This window comes from Carcharodon carcharias, chromosome 15, assembly GCF_017639515.1.
Source record: "Carcharodon carcharias isolate sCarCar2 chromosome 15, sCarCar2.pri, whole genome shotgun sequence".
NCBI classification, from domain to species: Eukaryota; Metazoa; Chordata; class Chondrichthyes; order Lamniformes; family Lamnidae; genus Carcharodon; species Carcharodon carcharias.
Window position 1 is genome coordinate 64,888,028 of NC_054481.1, and position 19,950 is coordinate 64,907,977.

The window sequence follows — 19,950 nt, forward strand, 5'->3', positions numbered from 1 at the left end:
GTGTAGAGCCTATGGATTATCAGAAGGCTTGCAGACATTTCATAGAATAAATGTCACTAAAATTCAAGCATATTGGAAAAAAAGAAAAGTAGCAGCCTGGATAGAAATCTGAATGATAGAGAGAAAGTTTTAGGGTTAGGGTAAGGGTTATTGGATTAGAGTGAGGATTAATGAGTTAGGTTGACAGATTAGAGTTAATTGGTTAAGGTTAGGATGAGAATTAGTGGGTTAGGTTTAGGATTAGAGTGAGAGTTAATGGATTAGGGTTAGGGTTACAAAGTCACAGAATGGTTAAAGCACAGAAGGAGGCCATTAGGCCTGTTATGTCGGTGCTGACTCCTTGCAAGAGCAACTCAGCTAGTCTCACTCCCCTGCCCTTTAGTGGTACTCTGCAAATTTTCTCTCTTCACCTGCTTATCCAATTCCGTTTTCAATCTGCCTCTCAGGCAGTGCATTCCAGATTCTAACCACTTGCTGCGTAAAAACATCTCAAGTCACTGTTGGCTCTCTTGCTGATCACTTTAAACCTGTGACCTCTAATTCTTGACCTTTCCACTAATGGGAACAATTTCTCCCTATCTACTCTGTCTGAACCCCTCATAATTTTGATCAATTCTCCTCTCAATCTTCTCTTCTCTGAGGTTAATGGGTTAGAGTTAGGGGTTAAGGTTAGAGTTAATTTGAGAGTTAAGGTTAGTTGGTTACTGAGATAGGCAGACAGATGCAGAAGAAGTTTAATGTGGAGAAGTGCAAGGCAAAATATTTTGGGAGAAAAATGAGTAATGGGAGAATAAACTCAGTGGAATGATCATGAAAGGTGCATGAACAGGGTGTTCTGTGAAAGTTTATTGTTGATGATATAGTCATTAAAGTGGATTAGCACTTTAGAGCTAGGGTAACGTTCAAAACACTCATGAATATCATAGGGTGTGTAACATACCCTAGTGTATGATACCATATCCCAGTATAAGGGACCATACCCCAGTGCAATCCCAGTATGCGATACCATACTCCAGTATGTGGGATTGTCCCCCAGTATGTGGGATCATATCCCAGTATGCAATTCTATACCTCTGCATGTGATAGCAGTGTGCGGTATTGTACCCAAGTATGAGGAGTAATGGGAGATAAGCCAAAAATAATATGAAAAGAAGTCTGTTACCATCTCAATCCTCTCACGTTTCTGTTCTCGTAGCTACAAAAGAGAAAAATATATTTTTAGGAAAGTAAAATGCCATCTTACGTCTCAGAAACATTCAACAATGTTTCACGTACATGCCATTAATCTCAGCTGGATTCCCCCAATTTCCAATTCCCTATTGTTACCACAGCAGGAAGTCTGTCAAATTCTGGAGAAAGGCTTTGCATTTACCCTGAGTGGTTTGTAAAATTCCAGTAGACTCAAACCCAGAGTGAGTTGCTTTGAAGTTTAACTATGCTTATTCAGCCATACATAGTGGCCATTTTGTGCACACCAAGATCACACAAGGTGAAAAATTAGTTTGCCCATTGTTAGAGATGGCGATTGAGTAAGAAGTCGTTGGTCAGGACTCCATGTCTTTTTCAAATAGTGATGGGTAATCATTAATACTAACCTAAAACAAAGACCAAAGTAGACATAGACCACGTAAGCCAGGTAGACTCGGAACATGTAGGCGAAGTAGACATGGACCATGTAGGCCAGGTAAATATGGACCATGTAGGCCAGGTAGACATGGATCAGTTGGACCATACGGACACAGATTAGGTTGACATGCAGTCCAGGATGACATTGTAAAATGGTGCACGCAATGTTCTTACTTACTCTGAGGAATCTTTTGCGGTTCGTAAACATGAGGATGATGGATCGTACTTTGATCAAACTTTCCTTAAACTTTTGAAATTTCTTCCTGTCAGGAGAAACAAAGAACAAAATACAAGAGGAGTGAGGGAAGATGCTAATTCTATCCTTTCCACTGGTCTCTTTTAACAACTCCAGAAAATGACAAGACTTTGTTATGCTGGGTCCCACAGATTACGAGAACATTCACTAGACAATGAATATCAATTGGTGCCCCTGTGCAGAGGGTCTCTTGATGCCAGGATTCTCACCTCCGTGGTTCCCTCATGGTCTGCCTTAGACTTGGAGACCAGGATGCTGAGGGCAGTGAAGCATAGGGCTACCAGATGGGTGCAAATGGGCCCCACCCGGGGAGGGGGGTCAGTACTTATCCAGGGAAGTAGATTCCTGAAAATGGGGGGGTGAGCCTGGGTACCACCACACCCGGGCTGGACAAGCACTGGATTTCTGGCTGTGAAGGGATAGGTAGTTATGGAAATGAATCTGCAGTGCCACCTGCAAGTCCCACGCAAACGAGGCCCTGCCACTTATCCTGCAAACTCCTGTGGGGTCAGTGCTGCAGAATAGAATCCTGGCATAATCACTGGTTTGCAGCCACAAACTCTTGGACCCTTATTTTTATACTTCCATAATCTCTAATCTTTATTCTCTTTTTAAACCAATTTTCACTTCCGCTGAAGGTGCAAGTCCTTGGTTAGGTAGTCCCACGGGTGCTGCAGTAGAGTCCCATGAGTGCCGGTGTGGAGTTCCATGGGTGTTGGGGACTTCCCCATTTGTGACCCGGAAGTGTCCACAGGCTATTCTACCATGGAGGGAATCAAAGCCATGGCCATTTGGTCCTGGCCTGAGATGTGCTTTCACACAGGAAGCCCTCGGTAGCAACGGGAAGCAGGTAACTTGACTAATGTCCCCAAGACGTTGAGGTGACTGTAACACTTCCTCATTGACAAACTAAGACTAGCTAAGCATACAGATTGGGAACTAAACCTGCAATTGAGTTGTATGGTTAAACTGCTCAGTGGATAAGCTTGTTGAATCCTGGAGAAACATAACGTACAAATTTAAAATGAGAATGCACAGAACAAAGAAGCCGCACAGCCTTTTAAAGCTTGTTCTTGAATGTGTGATTGCAGTACCAAGTGGACCAGGCCAGGGAGACGCAGGTTGCTGGGTGATGGTAAAAATCTTCCCAGATCCCACCTCACCAATACCCCTCCCCAACCCCTTCCCAAACACTCCAACACTCCCTGAATACAAGGTGTTCAAGAATAATTAAGTCCCCAAAAGGACTTCTTTAGACCAGGTCTCTGTTTTTGCTACAATATGATAGTCCCATGTGACAACCTGTGGCTGCAACTCATCAACATTATTTGCCATGCTGTGTGCATTCATGTACATGAATACCAAACCCATCTTAGACAGGCTCACATTTGTTCCCTCTCTGATCCCTGAATTTCTGGACTATTATTTACTATTTCTCTCTAATCCTCCGTGTACTTCCTTTCTCCTCTAGCATGTTTCATCCAAGTGTCAACCCACTATCAAATTAGTTTACACCCTCCCAAAGTCCAAAAAACTTTCTAGCAAAGACATTGTCCCAGCTCTGTTGAGATGCAACTCATCCACTTTGAACAGGTTTCTCCTGCCCCAGAACAGGTCCCAACCCCCAGGAAGCTGGAGTCCTTCCTCCTGTACCATTTCTCCAGCCATGCGTTAATCTGTTTTATCCTACTATTCCTATAGTCACTGGTGCATAGTGCTGGAAGCAATCCAGAGATGACTACCTTTGAGGTCCTACTTTTTAATTTCCTCCTGAGCTCCTGAAACTCTGACTGCAAGGCCTCAAACCTTTTCATTGCTATCTCGTTGGTTCCCACCTAGACCATGACTTCTGGCTGTTCCTCTTCTCCCATCAAAATGCTCTTTACCCTCTGAGAGATGTCTTTTAGTCTGGCACCAGAAGGCAACATGCCATGTGGGACTCATATCAGCCGCTCAAGAAGCTTTTTAGAAATAAATAATATTGCAGTTTGGTTTTCCTTAACAATTTTCTCTTTCAAGCTGATCTTCCAACTTCTGCCTTTATGGCTGTTAAGTTCTGTGGTGCTGATACCAGATTAATCTCTACTCTCATAGCCTTGGATTTTTCCCTTACCTGGTGAGGTAACCTCTGGCAGAAGCCTGCAGCAGAATGACTGTCCTCCGGAGCATTATGTAGCGTTTCCTTGCAAAGAACCCACGTGCGTATCGCTGCAGGGTGAGGGAGGCAATGAGCAGGAGACCATCCCGTTTGATCTCCAGAGTGTGATATAAATTCTCTTTGAGAAAAAGCTGAAACAAAAGCAGATGCCAGCTTGTTACTTTCCAAATATTGTTAGACGTAGAGTTTTACTTAATTTTACCACATTCTCCATTACAAATGTTAGTTTAATATTCAATGTCCAGTATTTGGTATGTGATAATATTTACTTAAAGCTATGTCAGTTTTACGCAATAAGTGTTTAGGATCTGGGAATGCACTGCCTGAGAGTATGACGGAGGTGGGTTTAATTAAGGCATCCAAAAAAGAGTTGGATCATTACCTAAAGAGAAAAGATTTGCAGGGTTATGAGGAAAAGGCAGCCAAGTGGGACTAGGTGAGAAGCTCTTGCAGAGAGCCGGCACAGACACAATGAGCTGAATGGCCATCTCCTGTGCTTTAACCATTCTATAATTCTAAAAGAGAAGAATGGCCGCTCAAGTAAAACTCTAGAAGTTTATCACTTCTCATGAAATCACCTCAGAAAACACCTTCCGAGAGTCAGTGCCTGTGGAGCTGAACCTCAGTGAGAGGCAATGGGTGAAACAATACATCAGGGCGAGTCAGTACGTGAAACTGTAGCTCAGTGAGATTCAGTGTGTGAAATTGTACATCAGTGAGAGTCAGTGCCTGTGAAACTGTACATCAGTGAGAGTCAGTGTGTGAAACTGTACATCAGTGAGAATCAGTGTGTGAAACTGTACATCAGTGAGAATCAGTGTGTGAAACTGTACCTCAGTGAGAGTCGGTGTATGAAACTGTACATCAGTGAGAGTCAGTACCTGTGGAACGATACCTCAGTGTGAGTCAGTGTGTGAAACTGTACCTCAGTGAAAGTCAGTGTATGAAACTGTACATCAGTGAGAGTCAGCATATGAAACTGTACTTCAGTGAGAGTCAGCGTGTGAAATTGTACCTCAGTGAGAGTCATTGTGTGAAATTGTACATCAGTGAGAGTCATTGTGTGTGAAACTGTACCTCAATGAGAGTCAGTGCGGGTGAAACTGTACAACAGTGAGAGTCAGTCTGTGAAACTACCTCAGTGAGATTCAATGTATGAAACTGTACATCAGTAAGAGCCAGTGCGTGAAACTGTACATCAGTGAGAGTCAGTGACTGTGAAACTGCACCTCAGTGAGAGTCATTGTGTGAAACTGTAGTTCAGTGAGAGTCAGAGTGTGAAACTGTAGCTTGGTGAGAGTCAGCGTGTGAAATTGTACATCAATGAGACTCAGTGCCTGTGGAACTGTACTCCAGTGAAGACAGTATATGAAACTGTACCTAAGTGAGTGTCAGTGCCTGTGAAACTGTACATCAATGAGAGTCAGAGTGTACGGAACTGTACCCCAGTGAGAGTCAGTGCCTGGGGAACTGCAGGTCAGTGAGAGTCAGTGTGTGCGGAACTATACCCCAGTGAGAGTCAGTACCTGTGGAGCTGTACCTGAGTGAGAGTCAGTGCCTGTAGAACTGTACCCAGTGAGAATCAATGTGTGTAGAACTGTACCCCAGTGAGAGTCAGTGGCTGTGGAACTACACCTTAGTGAGAGTTAGTGGCAGTGAAACTGTACCCCAGTGAGAGTTAATGTGTGTGGAACTATACCCCAGTGACAGTCAGTGCATGTGAAACTGGACCCCGTGAGAGTAAGTGCGTATGGAACTGTACCTCAGTGACGGTCAGTGTTTGTGGAATTGTACCCCAGTGAGAGTCAGTGGCAGTGAAACTGTACCCGAATGAGAGTCAATGTGTGTGGAACTATACCCTAGTGACAGTCAGTGCATGTGAAACTGGACCCCATGAGAGTAAATGCCTGTGGAACTGTACCTCAGTGGCAGTCAGTGTTTGTGGAACAGTACCGCAGTGAGAGTCAGCGCTTGTGGAACTGTACCGCAGTGAGAGTCAATGCTTGTGGAACTGTACCGCAGTGAGAGTCAATGCTTGTGACACTACCTCAGTGAGAGTCAATGCTTGTGACACTGTACCTCAGTGAGAGTCAATGCTTGTGAAACTGCACCCCAGTGAAAGTGAGTGTTTTTGGAACTGTTCCGCAGTGAGAGCCAGACCTGTGGAACTGTTCCCCAATGAGAGTCAATGCTTGTAAAACTGTACCCCAGTGAGAATCAGTGTGAGTGGAACTGGACCTCAGTGAGAATCAGTGCCTATGAACCTGTCCCGCAGTGAGAGTCAATGCGTATGGAACGATACCCCGGTGACTGTCAGTGCCTGCGGAACTGTACCTCAGGGAAAGTCAGTGTTTGTAGAACTGTTCCGCAGTGAAAGTCAGTGCCTGTGAAACTGGACCCCAGTGAGAGCCAGTGCCTGTGGAACTGTACCCCAGTGAGAGTCAGTGCCTATGGAACTGTACCCCAGTGAGAGTCAGTGTCTGTGGAACTGTACCCCAGTGAGAGTCAACGGGTGTGGAACTGGACCACAGCAAGAGCCAGCGCCTGTGAAACTGTCCCCCAGTAAAAGTAAGAGCCTGTCTCTTTATGGGGTATGTGGAACATTCCTTGTTCCAGTCCTACTCCGGCCCCCTCCCACAATTCTTTCTCCGGTACATTGATGATTACTTCGGTGCTGCTTCATGCTCTTGTTTGGACCTGGAAAATTTTATTAATTTTGCTTCCAATTTCCACCCCTCCATCATTTTCACATGGTCTATCTCTGACACTTCCCTTCCCTTCCTTGACCTCTCTGTCTCAATTTCTGGTGATAGACTGTCCACCAATATCCATTACAAGCCTACCGACTCCCACAGCTACCTCAACTGCAGCTCCTCACACCCCGCTTCCTGTAAGGATTCCATCCCATTCTCTCAGTTCCTTCGCCTCCGTCGCATTTGTTCTGATGATGCCACTTTCAAAAACAGTTCCTCTGACATGTCCTCCTTCTTCCTTAACCGAGGTTTTCCACCCACGGTGGTTGACAGGGCCCTCAACCGTGTCCGGCCCATCTCCCGCACATCCACCCTCAGACCTTCCTCTCCCTCCCAGAAACATGATAGGGTCCCCTTTGTCCTCAATTATTACCCCACCAGCCTCCGCATTCAAAGGATCATCCTCCGCCATTTCCGCCAACTCCAGCATGATGCCACCACAAAACACATCTTCCCTGCACCCCCCCGGCGGCATTCCGTAGGGATCATTCCCTCTGTGACATCCTGGTCCACTCCTCCATCACCCCCTACACCTCAACCCCCTCCCACGGCACCTTCCCATGCAACCGCAGAAGATGCAACACCTGCCCCTTTACTGCCTCTCTCCTCACCGGCCAAGGGCCCAAACACCCATTTCAAGTGAAGCAGCATTTCACTTGTACTTCCCTCAACTTAGTCTACTGCATTTGTTGCTCCCAATGCGGTTTCCTCTACATTGGAGAGACCAAACGCAGACTGGGTGACCGCTTTGCAGAACACCTTTGTTCTGTCCGCAAGCATTACCCAGACCTCCCTGTCACTTGCCATTTCAACACTCCACCCTGCTCTCATGCCCACATGTCCATCCTTGGCTTGCTGCATTGTTCCAGTGAAGCTCAACGCAAACTGGAGGAACAGCACCTCATCTTCCGACTCGGCACTTTACAGCCTTCTGGACTGAATATCGAGTTCAACAATTTTAGATCATGAACTCTCTCTTCCATCCCCACCCCTTTTCTGATTTTTCCCCCTCCTTTTTGTTTTTTCCAATAATTTATATCGATTTTTCTTTTCCCACCTATTTCCATTATTTTTAAATGTATTTCCATCCTTTGTTTTATCTCTACCTTTTAGCCTTTTTTGATTCCTGCACCCCACCCCACCCCCACTAGGGTGGTGTTTGATCACTGCTTGTTTGTCCCTACAACCACACCCCCCCCCTCCACCTCTGTCTCTCTCTCTCCGCCCCCCACACACACACCTTAAACCAGCTTATATTTCAACTCTTTCTTGGACTTGAACTCAAGTTCTGTCGAAGGGTCATGAAGACTTGAAACGTCAACTCTTTTCTTCTCCGCCGATGCTGCCAGACCTGCTGAGTTTTTCCAGATAATTCTGTTTTTGTTTTGGATTTCCAGCATCCGCAGTTTTTTTGTTTTTATCTCTGTGTTTAATTGACTGCCACTGCTCTTCAAGAAATGCCTACCTCCTTGAAGAAGTTCTGTTCTTTTCTGCGACAAGATTTCCGTTCCTCTCTTTTGCCCTGCTCACCTTCCTTGCTTTCCATTTCCCTCCTGGTGTTTGATCACTGCTTGTTTGTCCCTACAAACACACACCCCCCCCCTCCACCTCTCTCTCTCCGCCCCCCACACACACACCTTAAACCAGCTTATATTTCAACTCTTTCTTGGACTCGAACTCAAGTTCTGTCGAAGGGTCATGAGGACTCGAAACGTCAACTCTTTTCTTCTCCGCCGATGCTGCCAGACCTGCTGAGTTTTTCCAGGTAATTCTGTTTTTGTTTTTGTTTTTGTTTTGGATTTCCAGCATCCGCAGTTTTTTTGTTTTTATATCTTTCTGTACTTGCTTGTCCTGCTTTCTACCCTTAATTAGCACATTCCTTAGATAATATCACCACCTTCAACAACTCTTTGTCCTTTTGTCTGTGACATCTTTTGGTTATCTCCACCTATCACTGGTCCTCCATCCAGCTCTCTTGTCCCACACCACACCCCCCTCCCTCAAACCAGCTTATATTTCACCCCTTTTCTATTTTTCCTTAGTTCTGCTGAAAAGTCATGCGGATCCGAAACGTTAATTGTGCTCCCTTCCACAGATGCTGCCAGACCTGCTGAGTTTTTCCAGGTATTTTTGTTTTTGTTTCCCCAGTAAGAGTCAGTGTGTGTGGAACTGTACCCCAGTGACAGTCAGTGACTGTGAAACTGGACCCCAGTGAGAGCCAGTGTGTGTGAAACTGGACCCCAATGGGAGTCAGTGCCTTTGGAACTGTACCCATTGGAAGTCAATGTCTGCAAACTGTACCCCGTGGAGAGTCAGTGTTGTAGAGTAAAGGGTTAACTCTAATATAGCTACTGAGCATGTGTGTAAGGAGCTATGCCACAGTGATGTCACTCACTGAAGATGACTGAAAAGCATCTTGGAGAGTAGCTCCAGCTATATCTTGGTCTTACTTAATATTTGTAGATAGTATGTAAATAAATCTGTTTTCAACAAAAGATCATTGTCTTCAGCAAGATCCCTTCTAGAGTAAGAAGCTAATGAATTCCGAGATAAAACCACAAAAACAGATGGTGGCAGCAGTGACTACACCCACAGAGAAATCGTAGAAAATGGTGGGAAAAGCCTTAAGTGAAACCCAGCAACAGTGCAAAGCAGCAGGTGAAGGACTTCCAAGGCCAATCCAGAAACCACACTGGAAACAAAAAATATTCAGGGCAGCCCAGTGATTGGCAAGGGAAGCAGCACAGGAAAAGACAACTCGAACCAAGGTGAGAAATGGCTACTATGTTGTCCTTACCAGTATCATTTCAGAATAGAGGACCCCAGACAGGCTGAGCAATGGCAAAATTGGTGAAGATGGTTTACCCAGTACTGTAATGCCTCAGGTCTTGCAAGTAAAGGGAACAAAGATCAAGTTAGCACTTTGTTATACGCTGTTGGGAGCATAGCAGACAATGTGCTGTCCAGACAGGGGGTGAATGAAAAGACTAGCTTCTACGAAGATGTCATTAGAGCCTTTGACTCATAATTCAGCCTTCGTAAAAAATACTGTAATTGAAAGGCCAAAATTCAATCGGTGCAATGTGACGATGGGTGTTATTATTTTAATGTTTTTGGGAACATGATGGTATTCTGTAAAGAAGGGTGTGTGTGTGTGTGTGTGTGTGTGTGTGTGTGTGTGTGTGTCTGTCTGTCTGTCCATGGGTAATTAAATTGGGGGAAGGTTAGTAAAGGAAGCTTGTTTGTGGGAAGATGGAAGGTAAAGGTGCTAGATGCATACATGTGTAATGAGAGGCTATAGTGAAACTGGAATTACAAGTAAATAAGTTGGCTTTTAAAATTTGCATTAGGTGATAGGTAAGGACTTTTCAGCTGCTAAATTTCAAATGGAGTTTATTGGATTTTTTCAACTTACAAAAGCTTCATAAGTGAACAAGGGAAGGTTATTACATTTTATTTGACCTGAAAGCGAAGGCAAGAGGAAGGCATGAAAGTTTTTTTTATTTTGGAAAAATTGAGTTCAAAGAGGTGCTAGGGACAATGTAGTCTAGGATGAAAGGGAAAAAAATGATATTTAAGGAAAGACATTTAGTTGAGTTGTGTGTGGCTCTGTGGGGGAGATGTCCTGAGACCAGCTCTGTGCTGAGAAAAGTTGTGAATTTGAGGTAGCAATCCAGGTTCAAGCCAGAGAAGTCTTTGCTTTCAGAAAACAGCCTGTTTCTGAACTTCCTTCGAATTCCCACAGCAGAGTGGAAGAGAGTGAGAAGTCATGTGGTATGCTTTATTAAGGCAGCAGCAGTTTTTGTCTTGGGTAATATTGCTGGATTGAAATGGTTAAAAAGCTATATGGGAGCTATTACCAAGTAGCTTAATTGTGTGTTCTGACCAAATGGGTTTTTTTGGGAGGAATGTTTTGTAAGACTGTTTCAACTGTGTAAATTTAATCTTGTGTATATAAGCTTCTATCTTCTTGTTAATAAATCTTTTAATTTTAAAATCCTAAATGTAATAACGTGATTTTATGCTTCTGGGATCAGTAGTTTTCCCCTCGTTTTCAAAATAATAAACCAAAAAGGTTCTGATCAGTAAGACAAGTTTCCTTCTGGGATTTGGCTTGCTCCCCGAATAACATCAGCTGCAGTTATAACAGCAGTCTAAATCAGGGCAGAGGGATTGACTCACTCATGAATGAATTGTATCACCTAGCTGAAAATTGTGAATTTGGAACCCTAAAAGGCGACCTGATGAGAGATAGAATAGTCATTGGTGTTTTAGATGAGAATCTCTCTGGCTTCTTACAATCTTGGGAAGATTTAAATTTAAGCAAAGCAATGCAATTGGCTAGACAGGTCAAAGGGCAGAGGCAGAAAGGCTTTTGTCAGAGATGTGAGTGAAATTTCCCGAGAGCAGCCCAATGAAGTTGTGCAATTTGCGGGTTGTAAAAAAACGAAAGTATATCAAGGTAACAACCAGGGATCCCCCCCGCAAAAGTGCCAATCACCATTTTCCAATGTCCCCGCTGTGGTGGGAAGAAGGTTCATAGGTGGGAAGAAGAAGTCCCCTGCTTGAATTGCATAGTACCATGGCTGTGGCAAGTTAGGCCATTTTAAAGTGGTCTGCTGTTCCAGGGAATCTGTGTTTACAAAACAGAAGGAGAAATCTGCTGAAGGAGAACCAGGGAATGATCTTCCTAGGATAAATAAAAGAAAATCAAAAACCAGTATCAGAGTGCTGACATTGATGTAAATGGGCATCTGACCAAATTCAAGCTAGACACAGGAGCAGATGCCTCAGTGTTATCCAACAGAGTTTCATGGCTGAATGAAATTACACTGCAGCCATCCTCTTTTCAATTCCAAGGACCACAGGAGGATATTGTAGACCATACACTTTGGGGACGGGCTAGAAGAAGCAGGAACTGGATGCACCAAGGATGATGGTAACCTCCCGCAGAAAGATATTCTAGGCCTTAATTTGCTCTTTCAGGAAAGAATGCAAGAGAATGAAGCAATCGTGGAGACAGATGATCTTTTGGAAGAAGAGGTCCTGGACCTTACTGCACTCTTTGACTCCACTGCCAATGATCATGAAGTCTTTGTTGTCTCTATTGAGGAGAATTACCCTTTTGTTGAAGAAGGTAATAACGAGGTGAATTTATCAGCTTATTCCATTGAGCCCACCAACAACATGCAACAGCAATTGCAAGCGGCCAGCAAAAAGCTATCCAGGGAGAATGAGAGGCTTAGCTCCAAATTGGATCAAACCAATAGTGAAAGTTAACAGATTATTAGTCCATACAACTGTATGATCTAATCAGCAAACCTTGGAGGCACTCAAACTTCCTTTCAGTAAAGAAACAGAAACCCAAACTACAGAGCTTCTACAGCTGAAGAGTGCCGTAGGAAACTTAAAGTCGAGCATCAAATGGAGCTTGAAAATATTAAAATTAAGCATGAGTTGGAGAAGTCTAACTACCTAAAAGAGAAGGCTGAACTACAAATGCAGCTATTAGCAGCCACATAGCACTATCAAGCCACGGGGAGGCATTTACACGGTAGAAATGGTGCAGCAAAGGAAAGTGAACATATCGCGGTATAGGAGTGTATAAAAGCTGTGTTGCATGTAAGGAAAGGGCGACAGTACCAGACGAAAGAGTTAGCTACAGAGCAACTATCTGAACAAGTACTGACACTAGTGGTCTTTCCTATTACCACTGAGATTCTTGTAGTAAAAATGACCAACGTGGATATTGAACTTTCAAGCAAGTCTGCAGATCAGAGTACTACACAGGAGGTTCCTATAGGTCCTGGTCCTGAAGTTTATTCCATTGTTGATGACGGCGCTAATCCTGCTTTCTCCTGCTGACCCCGAGATCCCATTGTCTGCAGCGGAGCAACCTCATGCCGAAGCCAGTGTGGAGATAATACCACTACTTACAGAAAGAGAAATTCCTACCAAAGGGTAGTAGGGAAGTCCTCCTTTCCTCATCTCCAGCAAAGTCTTCAGGATGTTCTTCATTCTTCTTTTCATCTACAAGATCCAGTCCTTACTCAGGAACTGAATGCTTCTCTTGTCATCACAGCAGCTATGAATAACACAGCTGCAAAGTTGTTCATTGGAGATGAAAGTGCTTCATTTTGTCAAGCTGGTGCTTTCACCTTTCCCGGGTGTGCTACGCAGAAGATGATGAGCAGGAGAATTTTAGTTTGTTGTCTTCCTTTTCAAGGGGTTGTGATCATTTGAGTCCTGGAGGGTTCTCAAGAGTCAGTTTTTCCTTAATTGGTTTTTACTGCCTTTACATTCAGGTCATCGTGAGTGTCACAGCCCAGGAGCTAGCTGTCATGAGAAGCTGTTATCCCACTCTACCAATGCGCTTGCCATCCCAGGAAATGATAAGCAAACACATATATCCTCCAGAAAGCCAAGAACACTGTTGGGGATTGATGCCTTTGATGAAAATGATATGTGGGGGTGGGAGGAGGGAGGGGAAGTAAGAAAGAAGGAGTTGGCCAGAAACTGTAAATAGTACATGAGGGTTAACAGTTTGTGGGAAGTGTGAACTTGGAGGGAGATGTGGAGTAAAGGGTTAACTCTAATTATAGCTACCGAGCATGTGCATAAGGAGCTATGTCACAGTGATGTCACTCACTGAAGGAAGATGACTGAGAAGCATCTTCAAGAGTAGCTCCAGCTATGTCTTGGTCTTATTTACCCTTTGTAGATAGTTAGCATGTAAATAAAATATGTTTCCAACAAAAAACCAATGTCTCCAGCAAGATTTCTTCTAGAGTAAGACGCTAACAAATCCTGTAATAAAACCACGATAACAGAATTGCGTGGGAAACTGTACCCCAGTGAGAGTCAGTGCATGTGGACTGTACCCCAGTGAGAGTCAGTGCCTGTGGAACTGTACCCCAGTGAGAGTCAGTGCCTGTGGAACTGTACCCCAGTGACAGTCAGTGCCTGTGGAACTGTACCCCAGTGAGAGTCAGTGCATGTGGAACTATACCAAGGTGAGAGTCAGTGCGTGTGGAACTATACCCCAGTGAAAGTTAGTGCTTGTGGAACTGTACCCCAGTGAGAGTCAGTGCCTGTGGAACTGTACCCCAGTGAGAGTTAGTGCATGTGGAACTGTACCAAGGTGAGAGTCAGTGCCTGTGGAACTGTACCCCAGTGAGAGTCAGTGCCTGTGGAACTGTACCCCAGTGAGAGTCAGTGCCTGTGGAACTGTACCCCAGTGAGAGTCAGTGCATGTGGAACTATACCAAGGTGAGAGTCAGTGCGTGTGGAACTATACCAAGGTGAGAGTCAGTGCGTGTGGAACTATACCCCAGTGAAAGTCAGTGCTTGTGGAACTGTACCCCAGTGAGAGTCAGTGCCTGTGGAACTGTACCCCAGTGAGAGTCAGTGCCTGTGGAACTGTACCCCAGTGAGAATTAGTGCCTGTGGAACTATAACCCCAGTGCCTGTGGAAACATATCCCAGTGAGAGATAGCATCTGTGGAACTGCATCCAATGATAGTCAGTGTCTATGATATGCACCAGTGAGAGCCAGTGTCAGTGGAACTGTATCCAATGAGAACCAGTGCCTGTAGAACTGTACCAAGTGCCAATGCCTGTGGACCTGTACCCCAGTGAGAGTCAGTCCCTGTGGAACTGTACCCAGTGAGTCAGTGCCAGTGGAACTGTATCCTGAAAGAATAAATACCTTGAAGACAGAAGAGAAAAATGAAGCAAAAATATTAGATGAGACAGGGGAAAAATTCTGTTTTCCAATCTATTTTAGGCAACTGAAACACAAGGAAGTCCCTTCTGCAGGGACCGAAGATAATGTAAAAGTGGATTTGAGGTTGTTTTACGGATAAATTATAGATGATCAGACCTTGGTAAGTCCGATGCTGTATGTTCCTCTGCTGACAGGAATGATCTGTTTCAAGATGGTTACACAGTTCTCGCCATCCGCCTTTATCTGATTTGTCAGTCCCAGTAAGATTTTGTACCTGTAAGAGAAGTTTATATTATTAATCTTGTCTGAGTAACAATAAAATTCATCCATTTATAACGAGAAACTATTTGCCAAACTAAAAGCTTTCCAAACAAAGAAGGCTGTAAAATGCAGGATTGCTTGCCCTTTGGTTGTTCCACTGACTTTAGTGTTCACACATCTTCCTTTCTGAAATATCACAAGACATCTCAGTTCATTTATCCACTGTCTGTCTTATTCATTTTATTTTCTAACCAGAGACACATAGTTGAGTGTGGGGCCTATTTGACTGGGGATGACATGGGGCAGAATTTTGTCCTTGGCGTGCGGGCTCAGCGGGGGTGGCAGGGAAGCCCACCACCTCCCATGATCAGGCCCAGAAGACAACTTTACGCTGATGGGCCAATTAAGGTCCACCCAGTGTGAAACACGAGTGGCAGCGCTAAGCGCTGCCTGTGCTGGATGGGAGGGGGGGCAGGAGTGTGAGCTGGGCGAGCGTGACCTTCGTGCATGAGCGTAAGTGGGCTATATAATCTCCCTGAGGCAGAGAGCTGCCTCGGAGATGAACTGATTTCGGATAAAAAATTAAAAATCGTATAAATGTTATGAAACATGTCCCCTCATGTGACTCTGTCAGTTGAAGAAGGAAATGCAAATAAGGTAGAATCAGGATCAAGTCAGCAAAGGGGAGATTTTGGAAGAAGGAGACTGAAATTACTCCAACTGCCCTCAGCCGACTTCCACATTTTGGAAATTTTTCATCATGCATCTCAGTAGCCACAGTAGAGATCCTAGCTGATTATTCCTCTCTTTAGTCCAGAATTAGTGAGGTCACTCGCTCAATCTTTAACCCACACTTTACTGTTGTGACTGGCTGATGTAGCATAGGCTAAGGAGTGCAGTTGTGTCAGTTATGGTGTTAGAGGTTGTAAACCCCTTACTGGCTCACTAATGTCCTTCAAGGAAGGGAACCTGACACCCCAGTGGTTGAACCTCCACATGACTCCAGTTCCACACTGTGTGGTACACTCTTGATGTCTTCTGAAGTGATTTTGCAGTCAGTTGTGTTACATTTGACCCACCATCACCTTCTCAGGGCAACTAGAGATGAACAATAAATGCCAAACATGACATCACCCACATCCTGAGGTCAAATAAAAGAAAATGGAGTTGCAAAATTCACGAGGTAATAAGCATACATCAAAAATTCAGATGCATACTACACCAAATTTTCTATTTTTAACTGAAGTGTATGGAAAATCCTGTGCAGCATCCAATTCAGATTTCAAACAGACATAGTGGCAAGGCATAGACCAGCAATCAGAAGTTACCTTTGTAGAGTGATCTCTATATTTAGCTTCACCCCAATTCACAAGCTCAAATTCTACTGCATCAATGTAAATCTTCGTGTTGTCACAACAGGAACTGAGGTTGCTAGTTCAGTTATAGGTCAGGGTTTCCTCTGGAGTCCACACCCTCTATTTGCAGGTTCACTGTGTTGAATTTAAAACACATAATCCCGCTCCACATTACAACAATGACCACACTTTGATGTCCTTGGGATGTTCTGAGGTCATTTAAGGCAATGTATAAATGCAGATTCTTTAATTTAACTCATTATTTTCTATCATCTCAAAGCCTTGGAACTCCTAATCTTACCTTGCTCAATTTACCCTTCATTCTAAAGTCTACAGACTTTATAATCCAAACTGATCAGCGTCTAACCACTCCTTCTTGTTTGACCTTGTCCACTTCTAGTCTATGTTGCTGTGCACTTTGGGTTTTGACCCTTCATTTGGATTTCCAATAAAATTCATAACCAAAGGTATTAAACTGAAAATGCAATAAACTCACTTCACTTTCAGTTATCAGGACAAAAAGCCTTTGATGCCCTCAATCTGGACTGGATTCAAATTCAGGGCCCAGAGTTTGGAGCACAACCCCTGTAACCCCTGGGTCACCAAACCCCCTGTGTTCTTTCTTTAGGTTTGGCCATCTGATTATGAAAGTTTAATAGAAATCATGATTTAAAAGTTAGCACATTTTGCATCAAACAGCATCCAAGCACAGACAGATCCCACACTCACCTCTTGATGAAATTATCAAATGTAATGCGGACAGGATAGCCCTCCTTCCGGATACGGATGGTCTCCAAAATTCCGGAATACCGTAGCTGAGAGCTGACAACATCAACCTCAAAGAGTTCGGATTCCTATAGAAAGGGAGAAGTTCTCATGCCAGTTTGTCATCTGATGGATTGTCCCTCTTTCTCCCCTACTCTCTGTTGTAAATTCTTGTCTCATTTTATGTCCTTTCCTCTTCTCTAGAACAAATTAACTTCTTGCTGGCAAACAGTTCCATGACACCTTCCAATATCTTGTCCAAGTGCCATTCTTCATGTGTGAGCGCTAACATGCCATTCAACTACCTGGAGGAATCACATCTGACCACCATCAAAATCCATATGCATCCAGCTTTCAGTGAAGGGCTCTGCATTTTTTGAACCCAGTAAGGCTGAGACCAATACAGGCCAAGTCAAATGTGGAACCTTCCATAAGACTCAGTTACTCACTGTCTTCACCAGCTGAGACCCTTCTCACCTGTCTCTATCCTATTAAACGCTGGTCAATCCTCTCTGATCATTCCTCTCTTGTTCCTCGTGGGCTACAAATACTTCCTCCCACACACTCTTCCACCTCACTGCATCTTAATTGAATTGAAATTATAGTGAGCGCATTTTCGTCTTATGTCAGTCTTTCCCAAGATTTCACACTGCGTAATTCTTTACCTCCCTCAGCTTTCCCCTACTTCAATTTGTAGATTTTTAAATGATCCAACTTTATCTCTCTGAATTACCACTTCCTTGTTGACCTCACTTTAGAAAAACAAAAAAGGAAGAAGCAAAGAGTGCAATCAATCTGACTGGGCAAAACCCCTCAATCAACCACTCCCTCAAGTAGTCATCCATTCTGCCTGAAGTTTAGCTACAATGTGCCTCCCTAGCCTGTCCCTACCAGACATTCACTTCTCTCTGCCTACAAATTGTCTGTGCACCTGGGCTGGAGCCTGTGTCCTCTGATCTGAGAGTTTGTTCCAATCACCATATGACATACTATGTTCAATTTATTAATTCCTTTAAGAACCTAAATATTTTCACTATTTTAAATTTTTCCAGTTTGCTGCAGTGTAGCCTTTGGTCCCTCATTTAACCTCCTCCTGAAAAGTAACAGTTATAAACCAATGGGAGTTGTTGATCTTCATTTAATACATCCCCCCAAATCCCAAGGAGAATACTCTTGTCCCACTGTTCATTCATTTTACCTTTTTGTTGTTTGGTTTGATGCAGCGGACAAAAAAAGGATTGCAGCTGAAAAAAAACAGAACATATATTGATTATTATCAGCTTATCAACTTTGCGCTCTGGGGAGAGAACTGGCTCGCATTTATATTGTACCTTATCACATCACATAAGATCTTACAGTGCTTAAAAATAACAAATTACTTTAAAGTGCAGTGGATGTTTCTATGTAGGCAAACATGGCTGCAATTTTGTACACACTTGATCCCATAAACAGTGGCAGGATCAACGATTGATTCATCTGTTTTAGCCACTGGTTGAGATGAGACTGTTGGTTAGGACTCTGGGAGAATTTGATGCTCTACTTCAAATCACACCAACGGATCTTTAGAGTTCACCAGCATGGCCAGCATAGGCAGGCAGAAATGGGTGGGTTAGGTTAGGGTTAGGGATAGAGGATTAGGGTTAAAGTAGGAGCTGAGCTGGGAACAATACAGAATGGATTAAAGTTAAGGTTAACATTAGGGTTAGGGGTTAGGTTTAAGAATTAGGTTTAGAGAGTTAGTGGGTTCAGAGGATAGGGTGTTGGTGCAGGGCTGAGCTGAGGGGGGAGGATAATGCAGTCTGGATTAGGTTTAAGAGAATGGAAGGGTGTGATGCTGTATGGGGAGGGAGAGAATGTTGTTTGCATGCCCTGAACTTACCTTTCCATTTTCTCCACCAGTTCCATCAGAGACTGTTGGAATTTGGCTGCCACAGTGGGAGCCTGGTATCTACGGCTGATGGTATTGTTCCTAGTTGACATGATTTTCATGGTTTGTCCAGAGAAGAGACTAGTTAGAATCTAATAAACAAAAGAAATCCATTCCATCAGTTAGTTAAAATCCAGTCACTAATCTAGTTCAGTTCAGTTGATTAATTTGGTGGTTCCTATGGCTCACCATTGATGGTGCTTAGCATTAGGCTTAGCGTTAAGGCTAGGAAAGTTGGAGGTTTAGAGTTAAGTGGGTGGGAGGGTGTGGTACTGGTTGGGGTGGGGGAGAATGCTATCTTGAGGAATTATGCACATTGATGAATAATTTGAAAGCAAAATACAGTGGATGCTGGAAATCTGCAATAAACACAGAAAATGGAAATACTCAGCAGGTTTGGCAGCATCTGTGGAGAAAGAAAAAGAGTTAATGTTGCAGATTGATGGCCTTTCATCAGAAGTGGGTAAAGTTACAAATGTATTAGGTTTTATGTAGGAGAAATCAGGGTGGGTGGAAAAAAAGAAAGGGAAGCTCTGTGATGGGTGTAGGAGACGGGAGACATTAATTGACAAAAGAGTTGGTGGAACAGAGCCAAAGGGAGTAGAAATGGGGCAAGTAAAGAAACAGAAGATGGGCCCAGAGAAGGTGTGAATGGCAGAATAAGGAACAGCTGGTATCTATAAGCAAATTGAGATTGCAGGCAATCACCCCCCATACCCCTCCACCATCCCCTGCTCATATAGGTTCACCAGCAGCGTCCCCCACATTCACCGCCCCCCACCATCCTTGTTTGGAAGCCAAACTGTCCCTAACTTTATTCCCCAAGAGTTGGTTACTCTATTTGTAGAGTAAAGGGTTAACATCAGAAGCATATATGATGCTGGTGTAATAATGTTGTCAGATCACATGACTAAGAAGTAAGCGAGATCTTGCTGTAAATAAACAGTTCTGGTTAAAGACTATGGACTCAAGCAGCATTTCTGGGAGACTAGACAATCCCCAAACCCTGTCTAAACCCCTGCCACACAATAAAAAACTGTCCACAAAGCAGTCACCCGATCTGCATTTGCTCTAATGTAGAGACGGCATTGTGACCAACGAATAAGGTAAACATTATTACATT

General features: G+C 43.8%; 1 protein-coding gene across 1 annotated transcript in view; it reads right to left on the reverse strand.

Annotated features, from left to right (window-relative positions):
• myo15aa (myosin XVAa) overlaps positions 1-19,950 on the reverse strand; it is a 172,753-nt gene that overhangs the window by 93,573 nt on the left and 59,230 nt on the right. The window contains exons 17-23 of the mRNA XM_041206940.1: positions 18,780-18,919; positions 18,099-18,144; positions 16,865-16,989; positions 14,676-14,793; positions 3,996-4,171; positions 1,805-1,889; positions 1,163-1,195 (exon numbers count right to left, since the gene is read on the reverse strand). Of these exons, the coding sequence (XP_041062874.1) occupies positions 1,163-1,195; positions 1,805-1,889; positions 3,996-4,171; positions 14,676-14,793; positions 16,865-16,989; positions 18,099-18,144; positions 18,780-18,919 (723 nt within the window). The remainder of the gene's footprint in view (positions 1-1,162; positions 1,196-1,804; positions 1,890-3,995; positions 4,172-14,675; positions 14,794-16,864; positions 16,990-18,098; positions 18,145-18,779; positions 18,920-19,950) is intronic.